The sequence below is a fragment of the Phocoena sinus genome, chromosome 16 (genome assembly GCF_008692025.1).
Source record: "Phocoena sinus isolate mPhoSin1 chromosome 16, mPhoSin1.pri, whole genome shotgun sequence".
NCBI classification, from domain to species: domain Eukaryota; kingdom Metazoa; phylum Chordata; class Mammalia; order Artiodactyla; family Phocoenidae; genus Phocoena; species Phocoena sinus.
In genome coordinates, this window is record NC_045778.1 from 38,259,803 (window position 1) to 38,271,835 (window position 12,033).

At 43.3% G+C, this 12,033-nt stretch overlaps 1 protein-coding gene across 1 annotated transcript in view; it reads right to left on the bottom strand.

Annotated features, from left to right (window-relative positions):
* VSTM4 (V-set and transmembrane domain containing 4) overlaps positions 1-12,033 on the bottom strand; it is an 86,737-nt gene that overhangs the window by 21,827 nt on the left and 52,877 nt on the right. The window contains exons 6-7 of the mRNA XM_032609098.1: positions 4,429-4,535; positions 2,977-3,038 (exon numbers count right to left, since the gene is read on the bottom strand). Coding sequence (XP_032464989.1) covers positions 2,977-3,038; positions 4,429-4,535 — 169 coding nt within the window. The remainder of the gene's footprint in view (positions 1-2,976; positions 3,039-4,428; positions 4,536-12,033) is intronic.

A 12,033-nucleotide genomic window follows, 5' to 3' on the forward strand; every position in this document is an offset into this window, starting at 1 on the left:
ATAGGGCTGCGCTGTCCAATATGGTAACCAATAGCCAAATGTGACTATTAAGCTCTTGAACTGTGGTTCTGAAATGAGATGTGCAGGAAGCATGACATACACACTGGATTTTGAAGGCTTAGCAGAACAATACGCATTAAAATATTTCATTAATAACTTTTATACTGGTTATATGTTTAAATGATAATATTTTGATATATTGGGTTAAATAAGCCATACTATGAAAATTGGTTTCACCTGTTTGTTTTTACGTCTTTAATGTGGTTACCGGAAAATCTAAATTACATGTGGCTTGCATGATATAAGGCATTAGAGGCCACAGTAATGAGCATGGCATTTATGCTGAGCAATATGGGAAGTAAACAGAAATGCACACAAACTGTTTAGCATATTTCCCAGAACAGAGCGGAAAATGTTTAGGAAACTAGAATTCCATTCACAGACAAACTACTCAAATGTAAAGGCAAATATATTTAGCGGGGAAGACACTGGATTCAAGAAAAAGTAATAACAGAACGAATAAAAGTTAAGTTTCAATAATTGTTTGGAATGTAGTGATGACGTGTAATGAAACTGTCAAGCAGCGATTATGGAAGTATGAAACATAAAGTTAAATAAAAAAGAATCTGACAAAAAAGAATGACAGATAAAATTGGATCCATTCCTAAATTCCAAATGGATCAGAGGAAAACAGGCAAAAAAAAAAGGAAACCATGTAAGTATTTCACTGTAGCCATCCTGGTAGATGTGAACTGGGTTTCTGCTTCTAACCTCCATTTCCATGACACCAATGAGATTAAATACTTTTCATGTGCTGACTGGCTATCTGTATGTCTTCTCTGGTGAAGTACACGTTTAAGACTTCTGCCTATTTTTTTGTAGTGTTGCCTTTTTCTTTTTTATTGATTTGTAGGTGTTCACAAATGCTAGGTAAGAATCCTTCACCAAATATACACGTGGCAGGTACACTCCCCATAGGTGGCTTCCCTTTTCATTCTTGTACTGATATCTTTCATCAGAATAGACCTTCTAAATTTTAATGTAATCCGAAGTTTTCAATCTTTTCCTTTATGGCTCATACATTACACGTCTTGTTTAAAAATCTTTGCTTGCCCTGACCTTATGTAGATAAGCTAATTTTAGGAAGTTTTATTTTTACCTTTCTTACTTAAGTGTATGAACCTTCTCTAATTAATTTGTGTGTGTGTGGTGTGAAGTCCAGGTTATGGATCATTGTTTTTCATGTGGAGATCCTACAGACCCATCACTGTGTACTAAAAATATAATCCTTTCTTCACTGCACTGCAATGTCACGTTTGTCATAAAATCAAGTGACAATACATATGTAGGTATGTTTGGGGCTCTTTATTATGTTCCTTTGGTTTATTTGTCTATTCTTGTGCTAATACCATTACTTACTATACAGCTTAATTATTATGGCTTTAATATAAATCTTGTGAATTGGTATATAAATTCTTCACTTTGTTCTTTTCCTTCAAGATTATCTTGGCCCTCTGCAAGGTCAAGATAATCTTATTATCTTACATACACATTTTAGGATTGGGTTGCCAGTTTCTCTGCCTCTCTCTCCCTTCCTCTCTTTCACACACAAATACACAGCTGCTGAACAAAATTGGCAACAAAATAATAAAAATACGATTACGAACTTAAAAGAAATTAAATCTTCATGCATCCATACTGATATAAAGAAATTGGTGAATAAGTCAATGAGGAAAGGGATCCAGCTCTTCCTTACAGAAGAATTTCAAGTAGTAAATGGAGATGGATTGAGGAAAACAGAAAATCACCATCGGTTCACCATAGTAATAAGTGCTGCAAGCAAAATCCACGGATGAATGCTAAAGTGAGTAGACGAAAGTTCAAGGAAAAACAGGCTATTTGCACAGGCTTGATGTGTCTCCCCTAAAATACCTATTAATTACTGTGGTGGTCTTCATATGTGTCCACAAAGTCTCTGAGACCCCTCCCTGAATTCTGGAGGTTCAGCTTCACTCTCCTCCCCTTGAGTGTGACCTGGACTTAATAACTGGCTTCTAACAAATAAAGTATGGAGAGGGAAAAATAGTGACTCTATACTGAAGGAACCTTGTAGACCCACCTTCACCAAGTGGTCACGGTCAACATCATAGCACGTTCGCCCACTCCATGGGATGCTATGAGAAAGGCATATCTCCTCTGTGTTGTTCTTCCCTCAAATCCATAACCTCATTACTAATCATCAGAAAACCTCAGAGAAACCCAAATCAAGAGACATTGTAAAAAATGCAGCTACTACTCTTTAAAAGTGTCAAGGCTGTAGAAGCAGACAGACGGAGGCGCTGGCCCTGATTGGAGGAGACTAAGGAGACAAGACCACGAAATGCGATGTGACAGCCTGGATGGGATCCTGCACCAGAAAAAGAACATTCGTGGAAAAACTGCTGAAATCTGATCCAAGTCTGGAGTGCAGTTAATGGCAATGTGCTGATGGTAACTTCTTAGTTTTGACAAATACACCATGGCTATGTGAGAAGTTAACCTTAGGAGAAGCTGGGCGAAGGGTAGACAGGAACTCTCTGTACCATCTTTCTAACTCTTCCGTAAAACTGAAGTTGTTTTAAAACTAAAAGTATAACATGTTTTCTGGAAAGTTCTTCAGCAATCTCTTCAGAGTGGTTATCAAGACAAGTTTATACAAGCTGGTCCACTTTCTATTTTATACCTTTCTGAGTGCGATTTTTTCCCTTCTTTTCAAAAAAGGAGCATTGATAATGAAAAGTAATTCCATTTGGATTTTTAAAAAGCCACTCTGTGGGAACTAGCTATGGAGAAAAGCTGACCCAAGAAGAGAGAATGCCTTTGCTTGGGAACAAAGCCCCAAGAACGTGGAGCATGTTTTCAGTCAATAAAGGTAATCCTTGGACCAGCGTTGTGTTTAGGGCTTGAGGGGACAACACGGAGACTGTGGTTACTCACCAGGGCGACTTTCCTTTGTGGCTTCAGCAGCTTCGGTTTATGGAACGGGGCAGCGATGGGAGCTGTGGAAGCACATCAAAGGTTTAGTTTGCAATTCCTCCCAGGACTCTTAAAACCCACATATCACGAGCACCACGGACAGAGAGCCTCGGACATAGGGCTACTTCCTGTCCTCGTGGAGGAACTCTAGTTTCTGATCCAGGGAACAGCTGGACTGGTGCCCCTTGGGGGAGGGTGATCCTCTCCTAACCTTTGGATACGTCATCCTCTCCTCTCAACAAGGTCAACAAAACCACAGCATAAAACACTGCCAGCTACAAAGAGGTCAGATGTGCAGGTGAGAACCCGGTGCACTTGGTAAAGGCTGAGGCTGGGACCCTCCCTGGGGCTTCCTCCTAGTTGCATGCTAACGCTGACAGCGGTGACCTTTGACCCTCACAGCTGCCCTGGGAGGTCAGCAGGGAGGGTCTTATTGTCCCCATCTAACAGAGGAGGAAACCGAGGCTCTTCTTCTAACATCATGTAACTACCTAGTATTTAGATGAATTGGGACTTGAATTCAAAGCCAGGCTCAACCACGTGGCTCTCTGAGTCTCATTTTCTTCTTTCGTAAAGTAGGGCACCACCTATGCTGACTGAATGAGGTGATACAGCAGTACAATGCCTGGCGCAGAGCAGGGACAGCTCCCTTCCCTCCCCAGATCCACAAGTGTCATGCCTTGCAGGACGCTCACGTCTCCCAGCCCCTTCTGTCCACCCAGTATACGTACAGTCTCAGCACCACTGCCTTCCACCACAGGGCGCAAAGGGTGCCAAGGGGCCATCCTGGGAAGCCCCAGTTGAGGGATAAAATGGATCCTGTCTTGTTCTTAAATTATTCACCTGGGCAACCCTTGTATTCCTAACTGTATATCAAATCCTTTGATGTATGACCTTCTCCTAAATTGGCCACAGTTATTTTAGGAATGATCTATAAACAGTTTTACTTCTCACCTCAGGAAATGTCCATCTTCCTCATTTATGTTGCTCTAAGTCGTAACTGGAATCAAGTAATAACCCTCGTTTTAATCCCCAGAACAAATCCAAAATAAATTACACACCTGGTTTTTATCTTTAGGAAAATCATAGAGCCTTCTTTCCCTTAAATGAACCAAGAGGATGCTGACACCCCCTTGGTCCACCCTGCTACGTGCAGAGAATGTTAGTACTTCAAAGGGAAATACACTGTGGAATAGTCTGTAGAGGTTGACTCCCGCTAAAGCCATGCACGTCCAATGGCAATGCCCCCAGCCCACCTCAGGGACGGGGCTCAGTTATGACCAGAATCTAGGTGGGGTTCTCCAGACCATATAATCAGGGATGTCACATCCTCCACCTGCCTACTCTCCTGTCCTGATCTCACATCAGACCCCAGGTGCTCTCCACATGGATGACTGCTGGCTGGCTTCCTACCTTTGGCAGGGACTGCGGGAGGAATGTCAGCTTTTTCCTTCCGCCTCTTGCCCTTCTTGGGCTGCAGTGGGACCAAGCTGGTCACGCTGGTGACAGTCTCCCCTGAGCTGGAGAAGAAAAAGGTCCTGGTGAAGGCAAAGGCAGGCTTGTTCCGGGGAAAGGAAAAGGAAGCAATAGTTACCAGGTACCCCGTGTACCTGTGTGTAAGGTAGGGTACTCTTAGAGCCGGACTGGGATCACTCTGTGCCTATCTCCAGGGATGGCTGGAGGTCTGGTACTGACCCTTGGCTAAGGATGATGAGTTGAGCTAGTTAGGGATTTGTAACATGCTGTGTAAAGTTCTAAAATCTCTGGAGAGACCCAGGGCCGGCTTGCCTACATTGTTTTGGGGTGTATAGATTGTTTGTATAGATTGTTTACACCTGGTCAATGGGTTTACACAGTCTGGCTTGGGTACATCACCAGGAGGATATTAAGATATCACTAAAAACTTCTCCTTGAGCTCCCCTAAAACCAACGCTCCTTGCACACATCTTTGTGGCTCACAATCCAGAGACAGAGCAGCACCTGTGCAAGTGAGAAGGGACCCTGGGGAGTTGCAGCTGGGAGTCCCTAGGGCCCCCCATGATTGTTCACACTTTCTCCTCCTGCTGTAAAGACTTTAAGTTAAAGACTGAGTTAGCCCTCAGGAGTGTTGTGAGTGTTTTCAATTATCTGGGTGGTTACCTGTGTAATCACTGTAGTATCAGACTCTATGTGTTACCGTTATAACCCAAAGTAATAGGTAAGCCTTACATTACAGGTAACAAAACCAAGATTCAAAGATGCTAAGTGACTTGCTCTAAGTGACACTGTTTGTAAGCAGACAACACGGAAGCTGCAAACCCAGACTGGCCTGATGTGAAACCTGTTCTCCTTGCTACCTGTGGGGTGGAGTCCAAGCACTTCCTTGAATGGTCATCGTCTTATTTCAAATGCATCCTATGGCTCCAGCAACTCAGAGGGCAGCTTCTTTTAGAATCTCTTGTCCTCAGGCACATATTCCAGCCAGGTAGGTACAGTTACCAAGAGAGGCTTGGTAACTCCCTTGATCTCCCTAATACAAAGGATTTCTAGAAATCCATAAGATATGACCTAATAGTCAAAATGAATGAAGGTGGTAAACAGTTTTCACACAAGAGGAAAGGCTCGTACCTAGGAAAACATGCTAAAACTTCCTCAAGAAAAAGCCAAATTAAAATGTACTGCACTTTCTTTCTGCACATATCAGAATGGCAACAACCAAACTGAAGGCAAAGCACTCTTTTGGCAAGGGTGTGAGGAATCAGGCACTCAGAAGTATTGCTGGTACAAGTGTAAACCCTTCCTGATGGAGGGTAATTCGGCAATCAGGATCACAGGCGCTGTCAGAATTACAGAGGCTTATACTCTGTGACCCAGCAATTTCACTTCTGGGAATTTATTCTGTAGATATCCTTGCATGGGTATGAAATGTACATATAAGTCATTATAGTCCTGTTGGTAATAGCAATAGATTAGAAACAACCCAACTGTCCATCAGCGGGGGACTGGTTAAGGAAATTATGGTGAATCCACAAATCCACACACGGGGTCCTTTGTAACTGTAATGAGGGATGAGGAAGCTATTTATACAGGGATAAGAAAAGACACATTGTTAAGTGAAAAAGCTAGGTGTTGGACAATGTGTAAAATGTGTCATTTCTTTTGTATAAAAATACAGAAAAATAATATATATTAGTATTTATGTACACAAATAGAGAAACTTTGGAAATATTCACAAGAATTTAAAAATAGTGGTTCCTTAAAATGGGGGTGCTGAGGAAATAAACAAAAGGAAGATTGGACAAGGAGAATTATTTATTATTATTATAATTACATATTACATAACATAATAATAATAATATAATTAATAATTATATTATATAATATATTATTATATAATAATATGAATTATTATTACATATATATTTAAATTAATTATTTAACTTTAAATTTTAATTATTAAATCATGTGATTGTATAATCTTTGAAAAACAGTAAATTAAACACTAATAAATATTTACATATATTTAATAAAAGAAAACAGACTATTCTAATATAGTCCTGGAGTTTTAAAAATAAACAAAGACTGAGTCACGTTGTGGGGAAATTTCCAAGAATGCAGTTCACACTGAGAGTCCCCAAAGACAGCTTATTTTTATTGGGAACAGAAATTCTAACTGGCCATGGCTTTAGAGTACAGGGTCAACTGTGTAAATGTACAAATAGCTAAAAGGGATGTGTGTTTACAAAACTCTGGCCACAAAGAGAAAACAAGGGATCAGAAACCCTCAGAACTGTTTAAATACACAACCACACATACAGCTTCATTTCCTAGCTTTTTAAACTCTTGAAATGTTTATTTTTTCTTTCCATTATAAATTAATGCACGTTCATGTTTTAAAATGGTAATTACAAGCATGGAGACGAAAGAAAATAAGTCTATCGTAACCAAAACATGATCTTCATAAATATTTCCAGCCTTTTTCCTCTTCCTTGTTTTATTTTTTTAAAAAGACTTTATTTTTTAGAGCAGTTCTATGTTCACAACAAAATTGAGCAAAAGATACAGAGATTTTCCATAGACCCCTGACCACCCCCATTATGAACATTTCCACCAGAGGGGTACATTTGTTTTAATTGATGAAACTACCTTGACACACATCATCACCCAAAGTCCACAGTTTACATTAGGGTTCACTCTTGGTGTTGTACATTTTATGGGTTTGGACAAATTTATAATGTAGCCATTACTGTAGTATCATACAGAATAGCTTCCATGCCCTAAAATTCCTCTGTGCTCTTCCTGTTCATCCCTCCCTCCCCCACCTCTGGCAACCACTGATCTATTAACTGTCTCCACAGCTTTGCCTTTCCCAGAATGTCAGATATAGTTTGAATCATACAGTATGGAGCCTTTTCAGATTGGCTTCATTAACTTAGAAATATGCAGTTAAGTTTTCTCCATGTCTTTTCATAGCTTGATAGCTCATTTCTTTTTAATGTTGAATAATATTCCATTGTCTGGATGTACCAGGGTTTATTTATTCATTCATCTACTGAAGGACATCTTTTTTGCTCCCAAGTTTTGGAGATTATGACTAAAGCTGCTGTCAACATCCGTGTGCAGGCTTTTTGCGGACATAAGTTTCAACTCTTCCTTGGTTCTTATACATTGTCTTTTTAAAAATAATATTGGGGCTTCCCTGGTGGCGCAGTGGCTGAGAGTCCACCTGCCGATGCAGGGGACACGGGTTCGTGCTCCGGTCTGGGAAGATCCACATGCCGCGGAGCGGCTGGGCCGGTGAGCCATGGCCGCTGAGCCTGCGCGTCTGGAGCCTGTGCTCCGCAGCGGGAGAGGCCACGACAGTGAGAGGCCCGCGTACCGCAAAAAAAAAAAAAATAATAATAATAATATTGTATTACAATTTTGCATCCTTCTTTTTACTTAATCTACACTTTCCATATTGTCACATCCTCCCACTGTTCCAGTGAGAAGACATGCCCACAGTTTACTTAGCCTTCCCCTGACATCTAAACATCTAATTTGTTTCCCAGTTTGATATACAAATAACATTGCTATAAATATATTTGTGCATAATGGTTTTCCATTCTTAGACTTCTGTTTTTGGATTCTTAGACCTGGAAATGCTAGTTCACAGAGGAGGATCATTTTAAAGGTTATTCAATACCCACTGTCAAAAAAAAAAAAAAAATACCCACTGTCAAAATGATTTCCAACAAGTTAGTGCTACTTTATAGCCTCTTGGTCAATGGATGAGGGCATTTATCTTTTCATCCTTTTTAACACCAGATTTATCAGTTTAAAAATTTCTCACTTAATGAAGAAAAATGTGATATCTCCTTTTACTTGCATTTCTTTGCTTGCTAGGAGGAACATGTCCCGTGTTTGTCTGTGTTTCCTTATTTATGAATGATGTATGGACACCTTCTGCTGTTATTTATTAGGACTGTGAGCCATTCTTATAGATTTGTTGGCATCTTTGACATCAACCTGACATGCTTATTGCAAACATTTCCCTACTTTTGAATTTTGCCTTTTTGTTAAATGCGTGGTCATTTGTTTTTGCTAAAATCGTTTGATAGTTTCTTTTTGTCTATTGCCTCTGAGTTGGGATTATCTTCCCCAGTTGCACCTCACACCCCACAAAATCAAATAATATTCCCCCTTCCTCTTCTCTTTTCTTGGCTTTAATTCTTTAGCTCTTTAATATAAAATGAAAATTTTGAGACATCATAAACGTAGGTCATTATGCCCAGGGCTTTCAGTAAGCTGAAAAAAGATCTGCTTTGTCATCACTAAACTAAATTTAGTTCTACTTCATACCTCAATCATGAGCACTCAGATACAATGAGTCACCACAGTGACATACGATAGACAGCGATTCCCTCAGAATCTTACGTCTCGCGTTGAGCCAGCAGGGCTGGTAGGAATTTTTGACAAAGTCCGTCTTATGATTCACTTACGAGAAAAGTTATTCTACATCTTGGGTTGCAACAGGACTGTATTTTGTGTCTGACACAAGGGAGTGGGCATTGCGGGAGCCAGTCAAACCAAGGAAGATAGAAAATAGGCCGGAAACTCCAGCTAAATTACAGAGCTGTGTGATCGGAAAAAAGTGCTATTTGTGGGGAACAGGGCTGTTTTTCTGGCTCCAACAAGGGTGGGGCAGGAGGCGCACATGTGGGACCCTTGTTGTGACATGTACAAAGTTCCGGCCTGGCCGCCTCTCATAGGAGTCTCTGTCCCACAAAGACTAGGCACCTCTGCTCCGTGGCACGTAGTGGCTGGATCTAGCAAACGGGCACTGGACAGGGGCAGAAAGCCTGCACTAAATTTGCTTCCACTCTGACTAGAGAGGTGATACAGGACAAGTCACTCACTTCCCTGGGCCGCATCCCCCAACCTGTAAGATGGGAAGATGTACCCCTGCTATCTATCTCACGGGGTCATAGTTAGGGTCAGATAAGAAAGCTCAGCCTAAATTAGATGGGGCATGAAATGGCTAAACAGCATGGATCCTAATCTCCAGCGTGTAGATGCAGTAGCGGGGTAGGGGCATGTCATGGTGTTACCCAGGGAAAACAATTTTGCTACTTGGGTATCTCACGATGCCATGTCTCGGCCCTGAGGGGAAGCACAAACTTCAACTTAAAGCTTGATCAGAAAATCTTTCTGCCGAGGGAGCACAGTACACCCTCCTAGAGCCACAGACGTAGCAGTGCTGTACAAGTGCCAAGCAGGACAGAGCAGGCGAGCAGGGCGTAGAGAAAGGCTGAACCCCTGAGCAAAGGGTGGCCACTCCAGGACACTAGGTAAAGCAGGCAACCTGGATTTTACCAGGCACTGAACAAATTGTGAGCAAGCATATTTTGCAGAAGCTAAAGTTAATAAGAGCTATGTCTGTCTACCCTATGCAAAGCACTGTGAAAAGTGCCTGATATCCATAATCTCTGACCCGCCCAGATGGGAAAATTAAGCCTCAGAGAGGTCCAGGCAGGAGATCTGGGATCTGATCCGGGTGGACCTGCCTCCTTGGCCCTGAAGCAAGGACTCTGAGCCCAGCCCAGACAACAGAGAACAAGAGAACTAGGGAAGGAAGAAGGCCAATCAAGCCAGATCTACAATGGCTGCTCTAGGCTTAAACCAGCTCCCCAAAAAGGTACTGGAAGGCGATATCAGCATTCCACTGCACTTTTAGTCTATACTAAATCCAGGACTGTTACAGCTGCTCAAAGCCCTGCCCCGGTGGGAGGAAGAGAGGCCAGCCTGAGTGCTAGGGTCCCGGAGGCAGGAGCAGTGACTGGTGCCCAAGACCAAGGACCATCCTGGCCCAAGATTGGGCAGAGAAGGAGGGGAGCACATGCCTGTCCCTGGGATTGTCTGAAATAAACAATATCAGCTGCCCAAAGGGAGGTGGGTGTGGCCAGGCCAGCCATGTGGAAATTCTGTGCCTCTACAACTAAGTGTGTCTGGGAGCAGAAAAAAAAAAAAACAATAGTATAAACTGAGATGACCCCATCAAGGAACATTTTTTAAATGAAGAACCAAACACCCAGGCACACCTTGCTTTCATAAGTGAATGTGAGCTCAAAGCGCCCTCATACCGAACCACAGCGCCTGTGCATAAGGAGTGCCACCCCTCCATCAAATACCTGCCTCACTGGGATACACCAGAGGAGCAGTTAACTGTTCCCACCGAGGAGCATTCAGACACCCAACCTTCATCCCCCAGGTGCCTGGTGTTTCCCTGGATCCAGGACAAGCTTTGTGCCTCCACATATGAACTATGCCCCCTTGGGGTCTGTTCAATCTCGTTTCCGGCTGAATGAGCAGAGGATCCTCATCCTGGCATAAAGCTGTCCGTCACATACTGCAGAGGGATTCAGTGTGGCCTGAACTGGGATGGCTGGGATGCCAAAGTGTGGTCTGTCGGGCAAAAGATCCCGACCCAGAAAGCCCTCCACGAGCAGGGCTGAGGAAGATGTGCCAATCTGGCCCTGCCAGCATCCTTCTGGGCCTGCCCTCCCTGAACCCTTCCCGCTCCCACACCAGCTTTGAAAGTCAGTGTTTCCGTTGATTCGTTTCACCTTCCGAGGTGTCCATGTGCTTCCTTTCCTCCAGCATGCACACCTCTGTTCAGACCGTGAGAACTCACCAGGACCCCCAGAGGGCTTCTTCCTCAGTTCCTCTCCGAGCAGCTCCAGGCTGCCTTTCCAAGACTGCCCACAACACACTCACCACCCTATAACCTTGTACCTTGCAAGGTCAAGTGTGGAATCTTGCAGGAGGAACGCAGGTCTCAACAACTATGTTAGCATCTCACTGTCGTTTACAATGACAGGTCCCCCGTCCAAGGTAGCTGCCATTGATAAAGGCCAAGGACTAGTGCAAATAGGGCGAATTTCCTGACATCTCGCTCTAGGCTTTTGGAAGTGTGCCACGGGCTTTCCTTGCCACACGAGGTCAATCAACAGCACGTGCCGAGGAGCTGCGTACAAGTTACAGAACTTCACTTTCGAGGCAGACGAATGGCGCCTCCCTTGAGATGACTCTTTCTCATAAATGAGTAACACGTGTCAAGCACGTAGAACTGCATCTGGTACGTTGTGTCACCCATGACTATCTTACCAGCATTATGATCATCATTATTATGGAATCTGCTCTCCGAGTCCTTGAGTGGGGACTGGACGGCCATGGCAGGCTTCCCAGGAACCTGGGCCAGAGTGGGCGCACCTAGAAAGGACCTGCAGACCCCGGGGGTCCTGATGCGTTACTTTCTGCTGCTTTCATCCTACGTATGGCGTTTTTGCACGCATTTTGTGAAGAACACCAGGATAAAAGCCGCTCCTTCGTGAGGCAGTTGCCAAGGCACCTCCCTGTCCGCAGCCTCCCCGTGGCCTTTCATCATAAACGGTTTACACGACCTCAGAGGTTCTGCCGGGCCTCCCCGTGAGAGCTCGTCCTTCCTGGTCCCTGCCAGTTTCACAGAGTCTGCACAAAGGCTTGGAGGTGGTTTAGTCT